Source organism: Protobothrops mucrosquamatus, unplaced genomic scaffold, assembly GCF_001527695.2.
Source record: "Protobothrops mucrosquamatus isolate PMUCROS unplaced genomic scaffold, P.Mucros_1.0 scaffold822, whole genome shotgun sequence".
NCBI lineage: Eukaryota > Metazoa > Chordata > Lepidosauria > Squamata > Viperidae > Protobothrops > Protobothrops mucrosquamatus.
In genome coordinates, this window is record NW_015387083.1 from 121,919 (window position 1) to 149,794 (window position 27,876).

Sequence of the window (27,876 nt, forward strand, 5' to 3'; positions counted from 1 at the left end):
CAGCTGGATAAGACAATATGTAAAACTAAAAACCAGCCACTTTTATGACTTAAGAGCAAGCGGCATCATGGCCTCACCTCTTTTCTACATGCATCATGATATTGCAGCCTTAAAAGGGCAGAGCTTGCACCATGATGCTGCTTTCATCATACTAATGAAAATGGGCTTGAAGCAAAGTATGAATTTAATTTGTTTTTATTTGATTTTTATCCTGCCTTTCTTATTGTTTATAAACAACTCAGGGTGATGACAATACTCCTTCCTCTTCCTATTTTTTCCCACAACAACTCCATGACATGAGTTGGGCTGAGAGAGAGTGACTGGCCCAAAATCACCCAGCCAATTTTTCATCCCAAGGTGGGACTAGAACTCATACTCTCCTAACCACTAGACCAAACTTATAATTGCCTGTGAAGATGTAAAGTACAGTAGCTATTTGTTTACCATAATGCCCAGGACAGTACAAAAACTGTGTTTCTGATGCCACAGAGACAAGATATGAGTTGGAAATAGGACTCTGAGATGTTCCCATTTCTAAGGCCTAATGCAGTGGTGGTGAACCTATGGCGCGGGTGCCAGAGGCAGCACTCGGAGCCCTCTCTGTGGGCACACGTGCCGTTGCCCAGCCTTGCCTCCCCCTGCAACCCGCTCCTCACCAGCAGCCCCCCTGGAGGAGAGTCGCCCCCGAGAGTGGCTCACGCGGAGCAGCACAGCCAAGGACATGGCAGCCAGGCAGCGTAGACAAGACTCTGCCCTCACACCCCATCACACATAGTTGATGCTGCAGGGTGTGGGCAGAGGGCGTGGCCGCCATGGCACTGCTGGGCTGCCTGGGTGATCTGCGGCGGGCCCTGGAGGTGATGAGTGGCCTTGTGGGCAGGCAGGGTGGGAGCGGAGTGGGGGTGGGGCAGGGGGTGGAGTGGGGACGGGGCCAGTTTTTGGGCACTCGGTCTCTAAAAGGTTCACCATCACTGGCCTAATGAATCAGTGCATTGCCACCCCGTGAGTACCGAATGGAATTGCAGCTGTTTTACTCTTCTCACTTACAATATGGAGAAGGAATGTGAGAACTGCAGACATTCGTTCTTCTGGCAGAAAGGTTAGGGAAAGCTACATAGAGGTAATCACGGGAAGGAGGAATTCAGCGATACAAGATGGAGTGCTCCATCCAATTAGAGCTCCCTTAATGTAACTCCCCCTTGCTTCTCCTCTGCATTACATATCCAAGACAGCACTTGCAAAGGCACCTTGAGCAGCCATTAACACATCAACTGGCAGTCATCATGGATTATTTCAAAGTGGATTAAGACTTAATTGAACAGCACTGATGTGCACCGTATGTGGCTATCTCTTTAACCAGCAGCAGGTGGGAAATTACTTAACGTTGCTATAAGGAAGGGTGGTCAAAAAAAAAGAGAAACCTAGATGATACAGTAATCTAATTCCCCACTTTGCTATATAGCTACCCATTTTGCTAAGATGTGATGGGAGCTATATGCAGAATATTTGACTAGAGGCTAGTAAAGGGAGGCAAAAGACTCCCAGCTAGCACATATGCCCTTCAGTACAGATTTTAAAACATCTTTAAGCTAACAGTAGATAATCTTTCAAGTTGGGACTTGTTACTCATTTATCACAGTTAAATCCTTGCTCTTTGCCTAAAACATCAATGCGATCTCCCTTAAGAAAGTTTAATTTGAATCCCCAGTTTAATTTGAATCCCCTGGAAAATGACTGAAGGTGACTTCAGACATTTCAGGGGTATTGGACTAGATATTCCCTAAAAGAATGGAGGAAAGAAGCCTGCCACATTCAGGAAACTGCTGGTTGTTTATTTATTTGCTTCTAAGGTTGGGTCGGCGTTCTGTGGTTAGTTGAAGACCTTCCTGGTAAGTTCAGGTGACTAGAAAAGAGCATTTTTTTCTTATTTAAGTTTTCTTTCTAGGATCAAACTACATATTAGATACAATTCTCTCATCCTAAAACCATATTGCATGTATTTAAAATTGCTCCTTTGCAATCTACTACCTTGTGTATTTTTTGACTATGTGTGTTAGGTAAGCATGCATCATAAATTATACTAATCCCTTGCGTACTGGAAAATCCCATAGGCCATCATTGTATTAAAATTTTATATAAACGGGTTGAAGGAGTGGGGTGGGTATTGTAACGAATATTGCAAGAATGATGCATTGCAATTGTGGTTCTCTTGAATATATTTTCTGTTGTGAAATGCTTGCCTTCAGATTGAGAACATGTTAGGATTTTAAGGTTATATTGAGAACATACACAGTTTTTTTTCCCCTTTCCTAGATTGATTCACTATGATAAAATTCCCTTTTTATTATTAGGCAACTCAACAGTGACAAAATGTAGTATTCCTGAAGGGAGGGGGAGAAAATAAGAAATAATTTAATACTATCTAACCTTCAACAAAGAACATGCTCAAGCTTCCTTTATCAAAACCAAGAAACAGAAAATTCACCTTCCGACATGTGTGTCCCAACATGTCCTTCACAGTTCCATAAATGTCTACTCAACTATGATTCTGACCCTCTCTATAAATGTGGCCTGGTCCATCAAAAGGTTGCCCTCTCTGTCTTAGTTGATGGTGGAATACAAAAAAAGAGTTCTTTTTTGAAGACCAAAATTGTAGGACAAAAATGTACTTTTGAAGATACTCAGACCTCAAAGCTAAATTGTTGTCTGAATCAATCCTGAAATTTCTTGCTTTCAAATAGATAATCTCTGTTTTTCTTCCTCATTTCTGTCCTATAACTTGAACCTTGTCTCTGTGGAGTCCTTGGTACTCTCTGAGCTTGGTTGTTTGCTTGTAGTTATTTCATTACCTGACTAAGTAACATTATCAGTCCTATTGAGTGTGGGGTTTGCTCCTTGTGCATATATAGTAGCTTGCCCTGCCAGGTGGTATACTTTGGGTGAACCATGTGATACTGCATTCTGGACCAGGTACAGCTTCCAGACTGTCTTCAAGGGTAATCCCATGTACAGCATGTTGCGGTATTCCAAGCAGGAAGTGACTAAGGCATGAGTGAGCTCATACATACAATTAATAACATATTCTAAATTCCCAGAAGACTTTTACAATAAAGATACAATCCCTCACTTAAAGAGATATTAGTTTCCTCCTATCACCATAGGGCCAGTGCCAACCTGGCTAATTTAATTTAATTAGCCAGGAGTGGCAGAGACTGAGCATACATTGTCCACCTTCTTGAGCTGTACAAGTTGAAAAGAATGGGTATTTGTTAACTTTACACAACTCTTTCCATCCTGCATGAATATGTAATATTTTTAAGCAAGGAGTCCAGCTGAACAGTAGCTAGAATACAGCAGGGAAGACCATTCGGTCTTCTTGCTTATTGTTTTCAGGCTGCTGAATGTGATGAAAAACAAAGCTTTGGAACAGATGTTTAAAGTCCTTCTAACTACAGTGTGACAAATATAATGACAGATCTAAATTACTTCCATGTTATACCGTACCTTGTAGACTTTAGATGCAAGATGGAGGCTCAGAGGAAGTGCCAGGAGAGAGCTTGGCAATGACCAAGTAAAGAAGTGGGGAAATAGGAGATAAATTATGATTTGCAATCCTTGTTTTGTAACTATTTGCCTCCAAAAGAGACTCTGTATTTTGATGCTTTTATGAAGCGGGGAGAGTATCTCTCTGGCCTTGACAAAAATCAGTAGCAGCTGCTATAGGATTCTGTCCCTCTTGTTTTCAAGAAAGGTAGTTATTTTTGCTGTAAGGCATCTCTTTGCTGCAGTTGTGACTTCCAGACATGATTTTTCTTCTACAAATACTTTACCTGAATTCACCAGTTTTTTCATAGAGGAGTCTTCTACTAGACCTTATGGTTTTCCTTTGTAACCTGTGTTTTCTTTATTGTTGCTTTCTCTTTTTATCCGTACACCAAAAGTCTGTAAAGAAGAAAAAAAACAGACTGGTTACAGGGTGAATTTGATTAGGAGTGCAACAAACTGTTTGTCCTGATCACCATCTGTGCTTTCTGGGGAAATCATTGTTGTATGTAGTGAGAAGATAAATGGATAAAAGAGAAAGGAGCCCATGGAGGATTTCCCTGTCTTCCTTTGTACTGGGGAAAGATGAAAGCAATATCCCGCAGGGGCGCGTTTTGGGAGTCATAGAAGCAGTGGTCAATTTGATATAGCAGACATAAAGGACTCATGCTGTAAATATGGGGAAAAAAATGAAGATTGTTGTCACTATATTTTTAACTTAGACAAGTTCAGAACTAGCTATCAAAATTTGCACAGGTTCTTTAATCCGCCATAAACTACAATGCTAGAAAGTTCGTTTTGGTTCTATCTTCATAAGATGCATTGACTGTATTGTACATTGTGAAGAATAATGGATGTTCTTGATTTGTTTTCTGATTATGTCTGGTTGTTTGCATGAGCCAAGAATGCACTGAAGTGTGGTATTGTCTGAAGAGTCAGAGGAACGAGTCAAGGCTTCCTGGCTTTACCACGTTTGCTCTTATACAACTTATGCACTGTGTAGACTTACCATATTGATTTTTTCTCTTTTAATTAGGTGAAAAATCTGATGGTGCATGGGCAGTTGGGGACCTGGTCTCCATGGCAACCATGTGAACACACAGATGGAGATAGTACAGGTTCCTGCATGTGCAGATCACGGATGTGTAACAACCCACAGCCACGATGTGGTGGACGTGACTGTGATGGAGCCAGGATAGAGATTGCAAATTGCTCAAGGTACTTCTGAATGTTTTTGTCTCGGGTTACCAGAAGGATGGAACTGTTCCTTTCATCAAATTATGAATTCCCACTACATTCTATCGTGATCCAACATGTTTATAGACCTTAAACCTGAGAAAGGCAGTCTACAGAAAACTATGCAAGGCTGCTAAATACTTATTATAGCAGTAGAGTTGGTAGAGTATTGGGAATTTGAACCCTTGAACACTGGCTCTGAATCAAATCTGCCTCTCATGGAAATTAATCAGTACATTAAAAAATAGAAATTAGCCATATCTGCTTTCCTGATGTAATATCGCATCTTGTTACCAAGTGGCCTTTTCCCCATGTCATGTGAATATATCCCAGTGACTTTGCAATAGCTATTAAAATGTTTTCTAAGTTTGCACATTTAAGATGAGATACTTACTCTGGAATAAATACAATACCTGACTGTGTTCTCCATCACCACTCTGGATCAGAATTTCCAATCTCACCTACTTAAAGGCAGCGTTCTTAGTGAGTGGAGAATTTGGAAGAGAAAAAGATGGTTTTAAAGGCTGTTCCAGACCAGTGGGATGGTCATACAGCGGACGATTTACACATTACTCCTGGCTTGTTAACACTGGAGAGTTTGGCCATTGTACTATTGATACTTCCAAATGGTTTCATGCAAATAAATGAGCTGCCATATAAAAACAAGCGATTAAATGGTGGTAGCTTTTTTAGCACTCTAAAAAAATATTTTTGAGGCTATGCTATGTGAGACGCTAGCAATGGGACTCATGCCCCAAACGCTGGCTTCCCAGTTGTGCTTGGCTGCAGAATTATTTTCTATACTCTTTGGAACCATCATCATCCAAGACAGGGACATTTTCCATAAGAAAAATAATGACAGGGGAAAAGGTTAATGGGCTCCATTAGGGCAGTAGTCCCATCCCAAATTAAACAATTATTATCCCAACACAAAAAGGCATTTCGATCTTGGCAAGGTGTACAAGATATTTTGTTCAGAGGCATTGTGGTTATGTTGACTTTAGCCCACAATTGCATTTGATTAATTTATCTTGATTTACTCATAACTACAGAGACTTAGTGGCTCAGTGGTTAAGATGCTAACTCTTAGACCATTAAAGGTCTATAGCTCAGCAATTCAAGACCTGAATGCCATGAAACTGAGTGAGCTCCTGTCACTTGTCTCAGCTCCTGCCAGCCTATTAATTTGAAAGCATGCAAATCCAAGTAGATAAATAGGTACCACAAGTATGCGGGAAAGTAATAGCATTCTATATTTCATCACATTCTTTGTGCTGTGGCATGATGTCATGCAGGCTACATGACCATGGAAATGTTTCCGGACAACACTGGCTCTTTGTCTTAATAAACTGAGATGAGCACTACCTCTTAAAGTCGGTCATGACCTACCAGTTGAACCATCCTCCATCTTCTCAATTCATTATTCCTCCTGTGCCACCAATGTCTCGGTATGGCTATCTTTTTCAGTAGGATTTCTTCATTAAATCCAAATCCTATTAAACTGACATACGTTAGATCAAAGCTTTGCTGTTTTAATCACAGCAAATGTAAGCTATCATGTTTAAAAGTCCGTAGATTTAAATAGTCCATGTCCCGGTACTTGCCCACTTAACCCTTCTCACTTTAAGATTTGACCTAGTTCCAATGTCTTTGATGGAAAATATGGTATTAGCTCCATTAACTATACGAGTTCTAGCACTACCTCAGTATTAAAACAAAGGTCATGAGCTAGTTTTTAAAAAACAGAAACATGAAAGACATGAAATTTGAAGCTTCAAAATCTAGAATTACCTCGTTGAGTGAGTAAAGGATATTGGTGTTATACTGAAGAATGGTGTGAGGTTATTAATGAAAAAGAAAGATGGTCTGCATTTTTCAGTGTTATTGGTAAGGTGTTTTAGTACTGAAGCAGCAGTTTAAACACATCCCTTCTGTTGGCCTGGGTCACAGAGAATCAGATTTAATTTTGTGAAGTTACCTGAAACTGTACAATGGCTAGTGGGTACACTGAAGCTATTCTTCCAGTATTATGTGTTCCTGTCATGTGTGTGTTATCAGCTGATTAAATGGTACATAATAGAGATGAGGGCATGCATATCAATGCATAAATAAACACATAAATGCATGCATCCACAAGTGTGCATTTACATCTCTCTTCTCATGCCTGTGCACCCTTCAGGTAGTTATTGGTGAAATACACTTCATATGCTGCCTTGCATGCTTTGGCAGTCTAAGCTGTCACACTTGAAGGAGTTTAATTCATATTTCTTTAGGATGCTATACATACCTGTGACAAAATTAGCTAGCAGAGACATGGAAAATTCCTTCACAATATGCATGGTTCTTGTGGAGAATGTTTCTACATATTTTAATCTAGATTAGTTTCTCTGCAGAATCTGTTCAGCCAGTTTTCTTTTGACTGATATAAGAGCAGACTCAAATTGAATCTCACTGGGAAGGAATGGTTTTCCATCTCTTTGCTAGAGAACATTAGCATTTGGAATAAAATTATTAAATGAGGTAATAGAACTTTATTAGTTACTTAGACACATAATATGCAAAGGTATATTTTGTGCTTATGAAAATAGTGTGATGGATAATTATTCTGATTTTCTAAACAGAACCTGGTGCTGAAAAGATTTCTCAAAATCTCCCACTGAATTTGTGCCTCACCTGGGATATGAATATCTGTCTTCTCTCACTCTAGGATGACACATGATTTAAAAAAATCAAAAAAGTTTGATTAGATCTTCTAGATCCTCCCTGGGTTTTTTTGTTTTTTGTTTGAAAAGCAGTTTATACAGCTGTTACAACTCCACCATGTGGAGCATCATTTTCTCTGCAAGAGGCATAAGATACATAGTGTAATAATTTAATTATTGCCAGCACAGTTGATCAGTTAAATGTAGAATACCATATGATTATCTGTAGGAAATAGATGAAAAATTTATTTAGTGTTAACATTTAATGACTATTAAAAATACAGCCATATTATAATCTTACATTCTTCACAGGCCTACAATTTTCCATTTTAACTGGCTTTGTATGCCTTGTGATTCTTTCATTAAAATATTTAAAGGAGAGGTTTTACTAACTAATCTAAGATTTCTATTGAAAATGTCACTGTGATAATAAAAACCTTATTGAGAATTGAATGTATCTGAATCTTCAAAAAAAAAGAAGTCTGAACATATTAAACTTTATATTCTGCTGCTATTCCAAATATTTCTCTAAACATATGTTTGACAAAATGGTTGAATTATTTACATGTGATTATGTTGACATGAGGACACACAACTAGCTAATAGTTTTAGATTTTGTGTATGGTTTTGATTTGGATATTGGTGGTTTTGTTTGTGTTTTTCCTATATCATTCTGGACATAGTAAGCATTTACCCATTTTTTTGTTTTGTTTTATCAAAACATTTTTTGATGTTCAGTTTTTTTCCGACATGCTAAAAAAACAGGACTTGGTTACAAGGGGAAAAAGTAATTTTCAAAAATTTCTTGCCCTCCAATGAAAGAGAAATAAAATACCACTGATCTAAAGTCATGCTCCCAAGAGAGAATGAGAGAACAAATTAGAAAAGTGTAGACAAAGGTGGAGTTTTGATTCTAATATTCCTGCTACAACAGGTGAACTACCAGCAATTTTTTAGTTTCCAAGCTCTTCAGTTATATCTGTTTCCCACATAAACATTCAGGAATCCAAGAAAGAACATAGCTTGTGAAAAAGACTTCAGAGCAAACTTTTTTTTTAAAAAATGACCTCATTTTCCAAGGTAGAGAAAACAGGAATGTTGGGATGATAGAAAAACCGTGTCTGGTTCTACTTTGTGATATTTTCTTGAATAGGATAGAAGTTTGTTCCTGAAATGTATTTCCTATTGGGATTAAGAAAACCACATGTCTGTTTGAAGAATAGGCAGTACAACCTGAATCTTTCTCAAAGAAATAATTGCAAGTATTGGAGTGATTCTTCACTTCGTTGGCTGGGCCTTAATATTAACACACGTTATGGGGAATCTATTGCCTTTTTTAAAACTTTATTGAAAAATCACATTTGCAAAGGGTATTTAGAAGATTCAAGTATACATATATTCTATTTGTTTCTATGTTAGCCCACCAGTCATAAAGATACATGGAATGTAAAAATTACCTAAAGTGAAACATTAATAGAAACGTCAATAAGATAAATAAAAGCAGTGATAGCAAAAACAAAAATGGACCACAGACCCTATAATTTATGTTTTAACCGTGGTTTGCTATTTTAACTAATGCAAGTCCTTAGAGATATTATCTGAATCTTTTAAAATATCCCTTAAAATATGTGTAAACAAATGTCCACTGTTCATCTATATGTAGTGTTAAGATTCTGAAATAACAATGTTCTGATTTTTAGGTAGCAATTTTTATAGTTTTTATCGTTAGCTTTTAAAAAGTTCATAACCTATTCTAGCCGTTCAAATGGATATACATACTACAGTGTCACTGCTTATTAAGCTTTGTTACTTAAAACAAGTAATTGTTGAGAAATCAAACTTCCAAAGCCAGGCTAACTTTAATCCTCCACTTTCAATCTTGTTCTCCCTCTTCTTTTTCTGCAATACCATAAAATGTTGTCACAAAGTTCACAAACATGAAAAATTACAGCAAGAGTATAAATTTATGAACGTTGAGGAATGTATGAGTAATTGGGTTTATAAAATCTAAACTTATTTGTGTTATAATTTACCTAGGCATAAATCTGCTCACAATGAAATTACTACTTTTGAATTATCATTATAAATTTTGCCATTGGGGGTATTTAATTCTATTAATATGTTTTTAATCAACCTAGTCAGCTCTGCATACCTGCTGGTACCTCATAGCCAGTGGGGTTGAACTTATCATAAGACTGAACAAAAACATTAACCCAGTTGCCATGTTTTATCTCTCCTCCTTTCCCGTCCCTTCTGTCAGGAATGGAGCTTGGACCCCATGGTCGTCCTGGGCCCCCTGCAGCACTTCCTGTGGGATTGGCTTTCAGGTCCGTCAGAGGTCATGCAGCAACCCTGCTCCGCGATACGGAGGCAGGGTCTGTGTCGGACAAAGCAGAGAGGAGCGGTGAGAGATGTTCCCCATCCCTAAACTTCTGTCAAAGTTTAAGCCAGAGCTCTGTGTTTTCTTTGGAAAGAGGGGGACGCTATGTGGTACAATACCCTTCACAGTTGCTTTTTCCAGTCTAAACCTGCCCATTTGGGGTGATATTGCTCAGAAGCCTCCCACTGGTGGCTCCTACCAAGGAGGCTGGGGAGCTGGCAACTGTCAATAGGACTATCCCAGGACCCTTATTTAGCACCCATTTTTTATTTTTACTTCTTAAATACTAATAGAAATTACATTATTCTCCCAAGCTTTTTCTGAATGATTTTACAATTGTCTTTTACTGTTGTTATTGTTTTCAATCATTTCATTTGTTTTATGTGATTTAATTTTTACTGTGTTTTTTAAAATTGATCTTTTTATTAATTTGTTCCTAGGTTGTCTTGCAGAACTCAGGGTGGAAATGAAGGCTAGATATATACTAAACTTTAGAATTGTGATTAATTAAAATCAAACGCATACTGGAAAGCATAGGCATCAGTGTTAAATTGTGAACATTGCTGATTCTGAAAGGCAAAGTCTACGGCTGATTCCACTGTGGCATAATATACCTTTAAACAGAGCCCAGTAGCCATCCTAAGGCTACTTAATGTTTAAGGAACAGGGATATTTCTCTCCAGTAATAAATTAAGGTTGCCAGTCCAAACAGATATGTGTGAGGAATGGCTTATAAATGTTGTAAATAGGGACATTGGAACTAGAATACTCTCTAAAGGTTGTCCGCCTTCTCAAATCCTCCAGAATCCTCCCCTCCCCAAACACCCAGCCTATTAAGGAGTCAACATGCTCATTGTAGGATGTTGAATGTGTAAAAGGAGGCATGGAGCTTGAGAGTGGATAGAATAACAGAATAACAGAGTTGGAAGGGACCTTGGAGGTCTTCTTGTCCAATCTCTTGCTCAGGCAGGAAACCCTATACTATTTCAGACAAATGGTTGTGCAATCTCTTCTTAAACCTCCAGTGTTGGAGACACCCACAACTTATAGTTTATTGGAGGTAGGCCTGTCTGACCAAGACAATTCTTAGGAGAAAGTAATATTATAATATGGTATTTTGTTGCATAACCTTGGTCTATAAGCTTTTAGTAATAATTATTCAAAATGATAATATCTGGGAATGGCAGCTGTTTTTTAAAAAAGATACATTGCCTGCATTGCAGCTGTTTTCAATGTAGGCTGTCATCACTTGTGGGGAGATGGCAAATCATTTCTTATAAAGATATAGTGAACCATGAAAATGATATTAAACGAGTTTGTATATGTTTTGGATCTGGGAGTGGCCTAGTCCAAAATAAAGAGAATATGGAACAATTGCAGAGGGTGCATAACAGCATTATAGTTAAAACCATAATAGGGCTTTTGTTTTTTTCCTACATACTATGTTGCTGAAATCCCAAGATTTTAAAATATTTGTCAATAATCCCTGAAAATGCAGATTTACAAGACCCATATATTATTTTCTTGATTGGAGATAGTCAGCATAAGCATCTTTAGGAATTCAAAATGTAAAATCATGTACTCCATCATTCTGGACTTGTTTTTGAGTTAACTTGTGACTAATGAAAACAATGGTTTTCTTTTTTTGCTTTACTAATTTCCTTGGACTTAATGATATATTTCTATTAAGCAACTAAGTACTGCAATTAAATTGAATTAGAATGTATTATTTTGCAACAATCAAAAACATTGGGGTAATAATAGACACTGTTGTTTGATCCAGTTGAATATTATTATTATTTTTTACATTTTAGAGAGAAAAATAACTTTGCCAATAGCTTTTTAATAGCTTGCGTAAAGTATTTATTTGTATAACTAAAAGAAACAAAAGAAAGAGATTGGGTATATACTGTATATATATGGTTTCAGATTATTTTTGAATGCATAGGAAGGCAGAATAAAAATGTGGTCCTCTGGAAATAATCCCTGTTCATGTAGAGGTAGGTGCACAGAATTAAAGAATAAAAACTTTCTTGGAAATAAATCTTAGTTAACAATGTCAAGTTTATCTCTAAACAAAAATGTTATTTCATGGTAGGTTCAAAAGGTAATGACAGACTGAGCTCAATTATACCCAATATATTGCTTTCTAACCAATATTAAAATACAGCTTCCTTCTAGTGTTGTAGCTTAGTTGCTATTTAGGCCAATTTAATTCCAAGAAGCTGGTATTCTACATTCTGTACAGATTCCTTACGGGTTTAATATTAAGCTAATTTGCATCTCTGGCAATAAACATTTGTAAAATGTTGATGAAGATTCTCAGTCATCCAGGTAGAGTGGTCTGGAAGTTGAGCAGTGGCAAGTGGGCTTCTTTTATTGTTTGTTTGAAATGTGTCACAGGTTATCCAAGTAGCTTCTATAGTCTGAGGAAGTTGGTTAGGGGGACTCCATATATGTCCTCAAGGGTGGTTTCATTTCTCACCCAATTTGGATAGGCTTGTTAGGCAAGTAGGCAGAGAGTTGTTGGGATGCTGGAACATTTACATCCCAACAACTCTCTGCTATTCACTTAATGAGCCTAACCAGATTAGATGAGAGATGAAACCACCCTTGGGGACCTATATGGGGTCCCCCTAATTAACTTGCTCAGACTGAAAAAGCTATTTGAATAAGCAGCAAATTGTTTTGAACCATCAAGAAAAGTCTAATTACCATGACTCAGCATCCAGTAAACATTTGTAAAGCTGCCTGTTTCTGAAATACATTTAGTCTATTCCAGTGGTTCTCAACCTTTTCTTCACCACGGACTCCTTTTAAATACCTTTTGTGGCCATGGACCATGGCCACAGACCATCAAAACTTAACTCAATATTTAAATCATAACATTTCTTCAAGCCCCAGGGTCTGTGGATCACAGATTGAGAACCACTGCTCTATTTTATATCCAGGCAATGAATGAATAAAAATGGTATAGTAATAAAATATATTTTCAGTTTTTTATTATGTATACGTACATCTAATTTCTAATATCCGGAAATCCTGAAGGAAATACATGAAACCTGGCAGATTAGCCAAAATTAGTTTAAGATTTGCTGATTTCAGTGGTTTAAACATGGTAACCTACAGTATGTGTCCCGTATCTTTTTGTGCTGTTGCGTTTGTACTCAGACTGAAGTTAGCTTCAGGAAATTTGTTTGTCTTCTTGATGGTATAAATAGATCTGAGGAATCATTTCTAACTTTTCCTTGTGCATGAGATCTAGAACACTGATTGTGTCTGCTTCCATTGTCCTTCCCATTTTTATTTGCATTCAGATTCTGCAATGAAAACAGTCCATGCCCATTACCAATCTTCTGGTCTTCGTGGGGTCCTTGGAATAAATGTAGTGCAAACTGTGGTGGAGGCATGCACTCCAGGCAGAGGTCCTGTGAAAATGGAAACTCTTGTCCAGGCTGTGCTGTGGTATGTTTTCTAGTTAAAACGGTTTGATATTGCTTTGTTGGATTTCTTTGCCTCTCTTCAAGATTCCCCTAACAGCTTCATCTGAGTCTTGCTACAGGAGAAAAAAGAAAAAAAATTAAGTATCTCAAGATGATGAAACACGTCCTGTAAGATCCAAGAGAAAAAGAAAATAAAACATTGCTGTTCACCAATTTCCATTTTTGGAAAGCATTTACCATCTCTCAGTTTCTAAAATCAACAGTAGTTTAAATTTTTAATTTCAAAATTAGTCTGAAACAAATCCTACATCTTATCACGATGTAGAGCTAATAAACAACATTTCCTGGATATGTCTTGTTATCTTGACTGTCCTGCAACAATCACTCAAATTGATTGTTGGTGATATAGATAAATTATTGTAGTCCAGAATATAGTGAAAATAATGGAGACTGAAGGGCTGACCTGCTCAGGTGTCTTGTCTTATTTCTTCTAGACAGTCAATTGAAGCCTACTTACATCTTTCAAGAGAAGATGCCATCCCAAATCAGAAAGTTGACTTAAAGAATGAGGGACTCTCCTAAAAAATGATACGTGATTGGATGCAAACAGCAGTACATTGATTCTTGAGATACAGGGTGCTTCTGCTGCTTTGAAGGAGACAGCGGTGTGTCATTTCTTCAATGGTTCCAGATAATTTTCAGCCAATCTCCAATCTTCCCTTTCTCAGTAAGGTCGTTGAGAAGTTCCAGAGTGCCCTAGAGGAAACAAATTATCTGGACCCATTGCAATTGTGTTTCAGGCTGCAGCAAAATACAGAGACACATTGATCACGCTTGCTGATGACCCCTGTACAGCCAGGATGGAAATGATGAAACTGTCTTGATCCTTCTTGATCTATCAGCAGCTTTTGATACAATTGATAATGGTATCTTTCTAGACCAGCTAGGAATCTAGGAGTGGAAGGTCTGGTGTTGCAGTAGTTCTCCTTTCTCCTTGGTCTTTTCCAGTCGGTGTTTTCAGGTGAGGGGAGGTCCAATCTGAAGTTTCTGGTTCAGGATGCTTCAGGACTTGACATTTCTTCAATAATATCATAGCCTATTCACAGAAATAGACACTATTACTGATATTGTTGATATTGTGGCTACTGTTTTCTGATTCCATTTTTCAAAAGTCTCCTTCAGTATTTTCATTTTCATTTCCTTCAGTCATTATATTTTGCATCATCTGGCAGGTCTATATATCTTCCCTCCTTAGTGCCTTCTAGTGTCTAGTTTTTGAAATCATTAATTTATTTATGTTATGTCTTGTAGTAATCAAAACAGGATCTATTTCCTATGGGAAGCTGTTTATACTTTATAATTAATTCCAAAATATTATTATATAAATTTTAATATTCAAATTTTATCTGAACCCTTAGCCTCTTCGTAACTTTCTGGAATAAAAATGTATTTAGTTTTTTTCTATTTATTTGAGACTAAATTTCTAACATTATGGTTAACATTTCTTTTGTTCCGGATTAAAGGCAGATTCACAAGGCATTTTCAAACTTGCCATCTCAAAGGTCTCTAATAGTTTAGAAGTAGTTAATAAGCAATTTCCCAAAATGATCAGAAGGTGAGGTTTGCAAAGTTAGTTTCCTTTAAATATCTCCACCATGGTTCTGAGCAATATGGCTAGTCCCATTCCATTCAGACACATAGGAAATCACTATCCTGTAATCTCCTTTTGGGGAGCAGCCATCTGGAACATATGTGGGTAATCTTCCATCTTCTCTTCATTCAGAGAGATTTCAAGGAACTGATTCCTTGGTCTTTGCCATGATCATTGCTTCAGTTCGCCATACTTCAGTTTGCCATACCTTCCTCAGAAATCCCAATAGGGTTGCACGTCACCAATGACATGATTGAATGAATGAACAAACAAACAAACAAACAAACAAACAAACAAACGAATGAATCATAGCAATAAATTCCTTTCTTTCCTCAACTGGGAATCTCTGTGTTACTCCAAAACATGTTGTGTTTTTGTGCTAATATTTGGCCTATTAAATATGGCAATTAAAGAAGCTTTGTAGCAGAGCTGTGTTGATTAAGAGATGTTGGAGCTATAACAGTTATGGGCTGGGGAGTGACAATTTTACATGGAACTATATAAATGAATTACTGGGGTTAACATATTGTGGCTGTCTCAGTTTTCAGTTATGCTTTTTTTTTATCATAGGACATGTTTGAGAAGAACTTTCTTTACAAAGCAGAAAGAATTGAGCACTTTCTCCTTCTTCTCCCCAGGATGTTTCATATTCACAAGCAATGTCTAGCATAATAGAGAAGGTTCTGAGAATCAGCTGTGTTTCTGTGTTACGTACAGTTAATTTGAAACTCTGGTCTTCTTCTTGTTGTTGTTAGTTGCGAAGTCGTGTCCGACCCATCGCGACCCCATGGACAACGTTCCTCCAGGCCTTCCTGTCCTCTACCATCTTCTGGAGTCCATTTAAGCTCACGCCTACTGCTTCAGTGACTCCGTCCAGCCACCTCATTCTCTACCATCCCCTTCTTCTATTGCCCTCAATCTTTTCCAGCATTAGGCCCTTCTCCAGTGAGTCCTTCCTTCTCATTAGGTGGCCAAAGTCTTATTGAGGGCCAAATTGAATATCCTCTGCCCTCAAACTGATATAAATCTTATTTTTGCTGTTAGAAGCTAAATAGGTATCCTCTAGAACAGGAGTGTCAAACTGCCAGCCTGCAGGCTGGATGCATCATAGCGAAACCGCACCTGCCCCATTGCTGGCAATGGCAAAAAAAGTCACGATACGTCGCGGCACGTCACATGACGTTGCGAGTTTGACACCCCTGCTCTAGAAGGAGTTTGATAGAAACTAATATTAGACTGCTGTATTTTTCTAATCCATTTAACAGAATAACAGAGTTGGGAGGGACCTTGGAATCTTCTAGTCCAACTCCCTGCTCAAGCAGGAGACACTGTACCATTTCAGATAAATAGTTATTCAATCTCTTTTTAAAAATCTCCAGTGTTGGAGCACCCACAACCTCTGGAAGCAACTGATTAATTGTTCTGTCAGGAAATTTCTCCTGAGTTCTAGATTGGTTCTCTCCTTGATTAGTTTCTATCCATTGCTTCTTGTCCTGCCTTCAGGTGCTTTTTTGTCATTTGTTTTTATCTTGTGAGTAGAAACTATTTATAGGAATAAACAACACGACTGCTTGTCCTATGCCTCTCTAAGACTCTGTGTTCAGATGGGAAGCTGGGTTTGACTTGACATCAATATTTTTATCTGAAGGATATTTTTTAAAAGCATTAAGAAAAGCATTCAGTCGTATGAGTCTGTTTCTGACGTGACACCCCCAATGTTTTACCACTTTAGTGAACGCTAGGACTTGCCTATAAAATTTGTGCATATATGCCTGAGCAATGTATATTATTCAGCTATGGTCTGCCACCTCAGTATTATATTCTATTAATTAAAGCACTGGGAGCAATAAGAGAACTTGTTTTATATGCCTTCTGAGCTTTATTTCTGCCTCAACGATTTCTGTATTTTTAATCAAATATTCCAGATTTATCTCCTTAAATCGTGGAGTACCCCAGGGTAGTGGTAAACTTGTATTTCCCTCAAAAATGTTAAAGACTCTGGTTTAATCTTCCCTTTTTTCCCTTCTCTTGCTTTCTATAGGAGTACAAAACCTGCAGCCCAGAGGCCTGCCCAGAAGTGCGGAGAAGCACCCCCTGGACCCCTTGGACCCCTACCAATATTACTCAAAGTGGGGCCCGCCAAGAGCAGCGCTTCCGTTACACCTGTCGTGCTCAACTGGCTGACCCCCATGACCTACAGTTTGGCAGAAAGAAGACCGAGAGTCGGTTTTGCCCCAACGATGGCTCCGCAGTTTGCGACACAGATTGTATGTCTTGCCAGAAGGCAGACAACTTATTTCAGATAGTGGAAGCCTGGGTGGATGAAACAGAGAGTTGGAGAAAGCCCCCATCTGGGCTGCTAGTAGAAGAGCAGATCAAAGCCAGCTGGTAGAGATGATGAATTCTGGGAAATTAGAATGCATGAAACTCACAGGATGTAGGGGGAGCTTCTTAAATTGCTATGTTTATAAAGGTGCCCATCTCAAAATTCTCCAGGAGCATAAGAATTACTGTTACTAAGTAGAATCACTCCCGGTACATTAGTTGATTAATCATCCCAGCTGCTATTTGTACTTACTTATTTTGTGAGTGTTTTATTGTTTTAATTTTTTTTTAAAATTTGTTTTGTTTTATAATTTTAGAATAGTAAGCTGCCCAGAGTCACTTGGTTGAGTTGGACAGCTATAGAAATTGAATGAATGAATGAACGAACGAATGAATGAACGAACGAATGGTGCTACATCAGCTATCACAGAAGAAACTGTGGCACTTTAATTACATGCAAAATATTGTAATCAGAATCATCTATAGCAGTGGCCCCCAACCTTGTGGGTGCTAGTGATTGGTTCCATGGAAGGCAGGTTTTCCATAGACTCGGGGGGGAGTAATGTGGTTTTGTGCTCTGCCTGGGTCCTGCACTTGCGCAGATGGCATTTTGCTCGCTTGCGTAGACTGGTTCCTGGTGGGCCATGGCCTGGTGTCGGTCCACAGCCCAGGGATTGGGGACCCCTGACCTACAGTATAAAGTGACTAGATGAAATCTTTTTGTTTGTCTACTTACCAAACTTCAGTTCTTTTTGCTATTATTTAATGAGCAGAGCCTATACTTGCAGTAGTGTGCAAATTTGCAGGCTTGACTTATGCTTTTAAAAGGGCAAGGTTTCACTTTGTGAGAACAGCCATGAGAAGCATTTATGAATTTATACCTGATTTGGATTTCTTTGTCACTAAGGTGACAAAGCATCTATTAACTGTCCTAATATACTTTGCAGAAGCATTCTGTCTCTGGTTCACATGGGCTGGTAAACTGCATCCTTGGGGTCTCCTATTTAGTTATTAAGCCATTTGCAAGTAAATAGACTTTGGTTGTCAGCAACTGACCAAGAAAGACATTTCAAGCTCATGATGAAAAACTCAGTTAAAAAATCAGCATGGTTGTGGAAAAGGCAATTTCCATGCTAGGCATCAGAAGGGAGATACGTAAAATAAGATTATCAGTATCTTATATACTCAGTAGGATATATTTTATGCAGTTTTGGTTGCTGCATCTCAAAATGATACTATATTGCTGAAAGAACCAGAAAGGATTTCAAAGCAGCCAGATGGCTGAGATAACTCTATTATAAGAAAAGATTACAATTTGCAGCTTTTAGTTTAGGGAAAAAAAGGAATAGTGAGAGAATTATTAAAGATTACTTGCATAATGCTTAAAACCTGTTTGAAAGATAAAGAGAATTTCTTTAAATATTGTATAATTAAATTAGGTGTAATTATGCTGCCACAAGATGTAGGAATGGTTTGCTTTCTGCTTGTTCCCCTCATTTCTGCTGGCTGAGTATTTTGGGAACAGGATGGTAGATGAAATAGTCATATATCTTTTCCACCAAAACTCTTATATTTCATCCTACTCTTCCCCAGAGGTAATCATTCCACCTTCTTTATGATGTCTTCATTAATGTGAAGAATGGAATTCCTTTATTATCATTTTGTGCTATCAAAGCATAAAAATGCAGATGAGATCCTTTCCCTGGTGCTTACTCAGCACCAGACATTGGCAGAAAATCAAAACTACCGGTAAAACTGTCCTTGCCTTGTGAATGTAATACTAAGGAAGGTGGACATATCTTAGTTAAGACCAAGCTGAATTTGATCTATGGCATACTTCAGGAAGAGGAAATGGAAACTTTGGTTCAAAATTAAGGTAACCGATACATCAATATCTGCTGAGAATATTATGAATTATTTAACAATTTATTTCTCATAATTTCTGATTGCCTTGGTTGGCCAGTTTCTAAAAACTGTAAACACAAGCTTTTTGTCTTATTACTGACTTCATTCTGCTCCTTTGTGTAAGATCAGGATACAACCTGGCCAGAAATTTGTGCTGCCTGAGTCAGAAACCTCCTTGCCCTGTTCTCAAGAAAGAAAGGTGGAGAGAGTATACCTTGTTCTTTGTATAGCCGGGTTTTATGGTGCCTTAGCTTTGCACTAAAGTGCAAAAGAATAAAAAAAAAAGAATAAAAAAACCCCGAGGCTGCTAAGAAATGATCTACAATGCTTTGCCTGTTTGAAATGGAGTTGAGATATAGTTCATTGTGTAATAAAGTTGTAGTTTGTCCCATTACCAGAAGGATATTACATGCCCATCCTATCAGGTTTGCCTGGATTTTCTCTGTGTATATTGTTGCCCTACTAGTGTATTTAATTGCTACCTTTTATTTCTCTCCCCAACTAGCTCTAGTTGATGATCTTCTGAAAAGTGGCAAGACCTCTGTCCGCATTATCAATGGTGGCTGGTCCTTTTGGGGTGGATGGTCATCTTGTACCCGGGATTGTGAACTGGGCTTCAGAACCAGGAAGCGAATGTGCACCAATCCAGAACCCAAGAATGGTGGCGTTCCTTGCATAGGATCTGCAATGGAATATCAGGATTGTAACTCACACCCTTGCCCAGGTAAGACCTTTTTTGATTTCCCATTTAAACAAGACCATTGGTATTCCAAGTATTGTACCACTTTTTTACAAAATGACTTGTGATTGCTCCACTTTATCATCCTAATTTGCCAGGCTGGTCTAAAATATTTAGACTGCAGTAACAGAATGTTGCCTGCATTTAAAAACAAGGTCAAAATTGCTAGCATTCCAGAATAAGATTGGTCCTTTACTGGTATTGGCATTTTCACACAAAGCAGAGTGCTTTGTCAATTGCAGTAGTTCATACATTAAAATATTGATTTTAATCCTTAAAACTCTAAATTGCTTAGGGTCAGTTTTTCTCAAAGACTACTTTCCCATGTATTTACCTACTTGAACTGTTCAGGTCTTCTTTTAAGGATTTCTCTGAATGCATTGACTCAGTGAAAGAAGGGAAATAATGTCTTAGGCAGTGAAAATATGTTCAGTCATTGCTGAACAATCCCAGTTAATATGATTATGATAAGTTCTAATTATGTTGTAACTATACAACATAATTGTATATGTGGTATGTACATCATATATAGATATATATCGTATATACAACATATATAGAGAGCTCAAGTTTCATGTATATGCATTAAAGACCAAGTATTTTTGGAGGTAGTGTCCTTGTTATTAAAAAATCTTCCGGAAAGCCTTTCATTGTGACATTCTTGGTATTTTCAGTGAAGATGCTTTTATTCGCTCAAATATTTTTAAGTGCATATCTTACAGTCTCTTCATCTGAACATCTTCAGTGTTTTAATTATTTTTTAGTTTCAGTAATTTATAATATTTTACATTGTCTTGCTATTATATTTTTCTATCTCTCACCAAGTGAACTTTTATCGATTGGTAACTGTATAAAAATATAAAAAGTAAGAGTAAAATCTTAACAATAGTGCCACTTATCTAAAAATTATTTCACTGTAGTCTTTGGTCTGTCATTATTGCAATAAGGCTGTTATTTGGGTTGAAGTAGACTAAACTGAGAGGTGCCTATTTATTGTGTTCTGAATCATCTACAGTGAAGGGCTCATGGTCCTGCTGGACTCCTTGGTCTCAGTGCTCAGCAACATGTGGAGGTGGACACTACCAACGCACCCGAACCTGCACCAACCCAGCACCAACTAATGGAGAGGATATCTGCATTGGGCTACACACAGAGGAAGCCCTCTGCAATACACACCCATGTGAAGGTAGCTAGCACTTAATTTGTTCCTCAGGACCTGCTAGTATAATGCTTCCCAAGATTACTATGAAACAGCAATAACTACTCTTTAACTACTGTTAAATGCTTAGTATTATCTTTCCTATTGGCATCCTCCAATTAGGTTGGAATTACAGAATTTTAATCAGCTGGAAGGCTGTCTTCTCAGCTGCTGACTGTCACCTGTTCTGCTGTATGAGATCTGATACTTTGAAAGCCCATTGGTGGAACATAGCTGACAGGATTCTGTCATGACATCTTTACAGTTTTTATTAAAATTAACACATTTAAAGAATATTCACTATTCCAGAAAGAGGGTGACTCTATTGATAGCCTTGAAAGTGATATTGAAAGAGTTAGTTGTAAAAGCATGGCTATACATTATCCATTCCCAAATGGTTACTAAAAACAACTGTAGTGGGAACATTTTATTCCAAGTTACAAACTAAAGGAGGAGGTTTTGATGAAACTGAGAGCAAGCACAGTAAGAATTTTTAGCTTACTTTGCTAAGTGAGGATGTTCTGTAAAATATGTGCTAGGCATAGTCTGAAAAGTTATGTTGATTACTTTATACTATCAGTATGTTTTTGAACTATAACTCCCAGGCGGATTGTTCAGCTGAACAACTGCATTCCAATCTTTAGTTCAGTATTCATCACTTACACTTTTTCCTAGCATGACACTGAATCATCCTGCCTAATTTATCTTATTTCTGACATACATAATTTTAAGGAGGCTGGTCTGAATGGTCTGAATGGAGTTTATGCAATGAAGATAGCATCCAGTATCGTAGCCGTTTCTGTGAAATCCACAGTCCAGGATCTGTTCAGTGTGCAGGGAACAGCACACAGTACCAAGAATGTCTTTATAATGAGATCCCTGGTAGGTCGAGTTTCATATGTTTCAGTACACTAGAGAGGCAAGAATCTGACTAGTTGATTAAGTGTTTGGGTGAGCTTCCCATATGGAATAAAAGTGGTTGCTATTTTTAATATCAATAGGATGATGTGTGCGTGTGGGTTTATTGAACGATTTTTCATGTTTCATAAGCTTACATTCATAAGATGGCATTTGGCAAAGTGAATATTATACAAATTAATATATGATTATAGAGGGTAGATACAAACGAAATAATTTAGGAATAATCTATACTTTGTAGGAGTATAATAATTTTGCAAGTGGTTATGATGAGTTTTAGCCATGTTGATTAAACCATTTTCAAGAAGTTACCTGTCTCAGACTAACATCTATTTTATTTAGCGTATGGCTAAAATGTTAAAAAGGACATCAGTTATATTCTTAATGAGCAAATATGAAACTATTTATTTACAAGTGCAAAGGTAGACTATTTATGTTTATATGGATGGGTGCAGTGGTGGAATTCAAATACCTGAACAACCGGTTCTCTTATTTGATGCAGGCCTGGGCCTCCGAGGCCTAGAAGGGACTTCCGGAAGTGGCAGCCACGCACTTCCGGTGGGCCATTCTAGGTCTGGGAGGCCTCTTCCAGGCCTCTGAGGCCTAGCCTGGACTTCTGGAAGCCAGGCAGTCCTCCAAATGCAGCAAAATTTAGCTACCGGTTCTACTGAACCGGTGCAAACCGGCTGAATCCCACCACTGGATGTGTGGGATTCTATGATTCATAAATACAAAATAAATTAAGCTTGCATTAAAGTAAGATGAACTTGGATGAATTAGATGAATCACTAACAGTGAATATGACAGGAAACATGAAAGTAAAGTCAGTTGAAATACTGACATATCTTTATTCATTGCTTTGTCTGGTGCAGCAAATTCCAAGACTATTATTATTCTTCAGTTCAAAGATGTGAAATAAATGATGTCATATAAGACATAATAAAGGGTGGCTTAGGGTGTTTTAACAGTTTTATTTATATGGTTAATCTTTTAAAGTTTTAAATGTTATAAATCACTTAGGGTCACCTATGCATGAGTTGGGTGGCTATATAAATTTATTTAATAAATAGCTAGCCAACTTGGAGTCAGGAGGCAAAAGCATAATATGTGTGCTATATTATCCACCTGTGTCATTCAGATGTTTTGTAAATGCCATTTGAATTGTACCGCTCATTTCTTTGAGTTTTTATATATATCTGACTATGATTTGTGCACAGATCTTTTCTCAATAGAATACTGTTATCTTTAAATAATTCTCAATCCGATCCACATTTCTGTGATGACAGGAAGCATGTTCTTTTCAAGAAGGGTTTTTTTTCTCTCTTTGTATGATATTTCATTCTGTATTTTTCACCAGATCTCTGAAAGAGCTTCTTGTTTACAGCAGAAATTAACTTGCCACATAGTGAGCAAAATCATTTTAATTGCCTGTACAGTGTCGCAGATGACAAAAATGACGTTTCCCCTCCCTTTTTTCATTTTGTTTAGTAATCCTGCCAGCATCAAGCATTGATGAGAGCGCGAACTGTGGAGGTAGAGTACAGCTAACTATAGATCTTGCATTTATTTTAACATGCCTACTTTTTTCTGGGATGCATCAACAAAACCATTAATCTGTGTGATTCACATCCCTGTTGATATCCCTAATTCCACTGGAGTCTTGTTGTCAGAGTTGGGGAGGGAAAGTTTTTGATGTTATTTTTGAACAGGACATGCTTTATTTAGACATTCACATTCACTTAGATATAAATTGTTAGTGCACACTAAAAGTGAGCAAGTCCAAATACATCCAGCCATTCAGATCCCCTCCCACGCCTCTCTCTTTTCCACCCCTTATTCTCTTTCTAGTTAAAACCACGAACTATCCTAGATTCTGTAATTTCCTTCGCTTTTCCCTATGTCCCATTAACTAGGGACCATTCCAAAAATCCTGAAAATTGTAGTTCTCCACACTGCTTACTTATTTACATTTATCAAATTTATTTACTGCCCATCTTGTGGGTCAAGCCTCTACTCCTCCTAAGAAATGCCCACATTTTCTGAAGAAATAAATTGATTGAAGAAAATTTCCTTGGACGTTTTTGCCATCTTCCATTGTAGAAAGCTCCGATACAGCAATGTTTTTGGAAGTAGCAAAATACTTAGCAGATGGGAAAAAGTAGTCTGCTAGAAAATCAGACTCCATGCTTACCCATGCAATGTCATCAGCTTCTCGTCATGGGATGCCAGAGGTGTTGGCAACTGGGAGCAGTCAAAAACCTCAGGGTGGGAGGAAACTTTAGGTCAGTGGTTCTCAACCTTTTTAATGCCGTGACCCCAACCGGTCGTAAGTCAAGGACTAAACCGGTCGTAAGTCGAGGACTACCCAACCGGTCGTAAGTTGAGGACTTTCCCTGCCCGGGAGCGCCGCGCATGCGTGGTTCCGCCCCCTGCGCCAGCCGAGGCATAGCTGGCAAGCGGCAGAGACAGAGCAGGCCGACCACCAGATGGCCCAGCCCAAGGGAGGTAAGGCACCCGCCGGAAAAGGGGGAAAAAATGGCGGACAAAAAAATGGCGGACAAAAATAATGGCGGACAGCCTTGCTTGGCGACCCCCGTGAAATGGTTGATCGATCCCAAATGGGGTCCTGACCCACAGGTTGAGAACCACTGCTTTAGGTCAACCCTTGTGAGCAGGCAAAGCAGAGGAGGAGTAATTGAACTCAACAGCTGTAATACCTGAAGAACAAGAATGGCAGGGAGTCTTCCCTGGCCTGCAAGACTGAAGTTTTTTACTTCGATTTTCTTTCTACAGAACTTTTAAATGTGCCTCTTGTTTTAAATATTCTTTTTACATTAGCCTTTGATCTACTTAGGTTGCCTAGCACAATATTAAACCTGTTACTGACAACAGTATAAAAATGCTAGCTTCTAGGATGTAAGAAGCTGGGGGCATCGGGATATAATCAGAATGCAGTAATTTTTTTCAGCTGTCTATAGCAGCGGGTCCTTCTTTACCAAGGTGAGATACATCATTAAAAATCTACTTATGGATCCCAGGGAAACCAAGGCAAGGCAGCCCATGTAAGATCTGGGTTGCCTTAAAAAGTTGCCAGTCAACTAAGTTTTATCTTCAAAGTTCAGGGGAAGGCATTTTCTTTGTGCGGAATCATTACTCTGTTCTCTGTAGTTACTTATAAGTTATGACCGAAGACTTTGAAAAGGGCAGAAGAAAAATTGGCTTTTTATGTCTCCCGGCATAATCAGCTGCAAATACTGATGGCTCTTTTCCCTTTGCTTTTATTTTAGGTGAAAGTTGCTTTTTAATGCAAGTGGTATTTCATGACTGGTAGCCGAAAAAACAAATCTCCTTATCTACAAACAACAAAGTTTATTTGGTCCTTTTAAAGTTCTGTCCACTGTTAGATTCATGAGATATATTTGCTTATGGGCTGGGCCATAAAACTATTGCATTTTTGTAGTTACAATGCCCTTGAAAATATTTATAATATTGTGTGCTCCTTTGCTGATGCTTTAATGCAGGGTAGGATCTGACTATGAAAGAAAAAAAGACCTTTACATGCCGCAAAGATTTCCACATGAAAAAGCATTGTTCTTTTTGGAATTTCTACTGCACATTTAAAAATTGATTTAGCTTGCTCCCTTCATCAGCAAAGAATTTTTTCTGTGACAATTGTGAGTGTATGTTGAGGGCAGTGGTGGGATTCAAATATGTTTTTTATAAAGTTTTTTTTTTTTATTATTATTATTATTATTATTATTATTATTATTATTTTAACAGAGCTCAATAATAATTATTCAACAAAAACGTGTTGTCTGAGTATCTTATTCACTAATACAAATTAAATTCCTAATCCCTAAATCTTTTCTCTAACCATTGATAAAATAGGTCCCAAGTTTGAAAATATTCTGTTTCTTCTTTTTCTTTCAACCTTATTCAAAGGTTGGGATTCAAATATGTGAACAACCGGTTCTCTGTGTGGACGCCGCTTCTGGAAGTCCAGTCTGGGCCTGGGCAACGAAAAATTAGTTACCCGTTCTGCCGAAGTGGTGCGAACTGGCTGAATCCCACCACTGGTTGAAGGGGAGGGGGTTGTTTCAGTAATTCCATGTGTTCTTCAACTGATCACACAAGGTCAATCTTGCCATTTAATAAAATGCATTTTTCTTTTCACTTTCAACAAAATGACTCTGAAAGTTACACAATGTATTAGGACTATAATTGGCAGGAACAATTTTGGGAGCATCAAAAACACCTTAATCCCAGCTCTTGCCCACCATAGTCACATTTCTTAGCAAGTCTCTTAGATACAACTTAGACACTTATATCCAAACAATCCTGTATGAGGGAGCAAAGCAATATAAAATAACCGAATGAGCCAAAGTCAGGAGATAAGCCGCTAAGAGTAAAGGAAGTATATATCTATGTGTGTCTTTGAATTAACATTGACTCCTAACACCTGCCTGAATAAGTTCCTGTAGTTTCCTTGACAAGATTTAGGAAGTTGTTTGCCACAACCTCTTTCCTGGGACTGAGAGAAACTAGACCAAAGTCACCCAGCTGGTTTCATGCCTAAAATAGAATTAGAAGTTCCAGTCTCCCCGTTTCTGCCTTAATCTCTCACCAAATTGGCTCTCTAAATAGAGGAAGGCAGCATGGATAATCAATGACTGATCTAGGGTCAATTACCCATAAATCCACAAAATAATATATCATACATAGGCAAGAAACAGGCCAAGGTTCAGATTTTGAGACTCCTTGGATTACTCCTAATGCTGCTAGATCAGTAGGAATTCTGATTAATATTGTTCCAGAGTCACTTGTTGAGATGCAAGTGACATTCATACAACTGGACAAAATTAATTAATTAATCATCAGAGGCCATTAAGGCAGCCCTCCAACTAAAATATCAGGCATCCACCTCTTTATCATCTAGTTTATTTTATTTCTTCCCTGGCATTTTAAGCAACCCTGAAGGCTATTTTCCTTCATGATTAGTGAAATGTGCATTCTATGACAGGCCATTCTTTAGGTGTGTGTTGTTTGTAAGCTTCATTTTTTTTCAACCTGTCAGCTTTAATGTTTCCTTTCAGTTTCAATCAAAGGAGAAAAAATACTTTTTAAAAAAAGCAAGGTATGATTCCATTAACACAGAATGAGGATGGGCAAACTAACAGGAAGGGAGTAAGATATATGCAATGTCCTAGATGTTTTCAGAATTGCATTTTGCTTGTACCAAGGGATCAGAAAATTATTCCCAGGTCTGCATGCATTCAGTAGCCACCCAAATATCCTTTTTTATGGTTGTAATGTGTGAGTATTTTTTATCAACAAGGGGACACCTCTTATCCAAAGTTTTACAGGTGAAAAGAAATGAGGTATCCCCTGGAGGTACTGAGAAGATACAAGCTTTGTTTAATATGTTTTTGCCATAAGGTTCACTTTTCTCTATAAAACTGATTTTAGAGGAAGGGTAGGAGGAATATGTTGAACTATATATACATTCAGGCATATATACATAAAATCTAGAGGCTATCTGACATCATGTCATTCTGTACGGCTTAGAGTGTTTAAAAGCAGGAAGCAATAAAAGCTCCACAACCAACCTATCCCAAGGCCTGGGAAAATAGCCAGGTTTTCAGTGACTTTTTGAACATCAAGAGGGTGAGACCCATATGGATCACAGGAGGGATGATGTTCCAAAGGAGACCTGCTTCCCAGGTTCTAATAAATGGCATTATTTAATCAAGGAGTCATGGAGCACATCTACTCTGTCCATGATCAGAAACGGTTGGAGATAGGTGGTTCCTCAAATTAAGCCCCGGGCCATAAAAAG

At 38.0% G+C, this 27,876-nt stretch overlaps 1 protein-coding gene across 1 annotated transcript in view; it reads left to right on the forward strand.

The window, feature by feature from the left end:
* The window catches only part of SEMA5B (semaphorin 5B), a 154,027-nt gene that overhangs the window by 112,153 nt on the left and 13,998 nt on the right, over positions 1-27,876 (forward strand). Inside the window, exons 12-19 of the mRNA XM_015818923.1 lie at positions 4,580-4,761; positions 9,742-9,885; positions 13,179-13,326; positions 16,997-17,222; positions 19,691-19,909; positions 20,940-21,110; positions 21,855-22,004; positions 23,529-23,573. Of these exons, the coding sequence (XP_015674409.1) occupies positions 4,580-4,761; positions 9,742-9,885; positions 13,179-13,326; positions 16,997-17,222; positions 19,691-19,909; positions 20,940-21,110; positions 21,855-22,004; positions 23,529-23,573 (1,285 nt within the window). The remainder of the gene's footprint in view (positions 1-4,579; positions 4,762-9,741; positions 9,886-13,178; positions 13,327-16,996; positions 17,223-19,690; positions 19,910-20,939; positions 21,111-21,854; positions 22,005-23,528; positions 23,574-27,876) is intronic.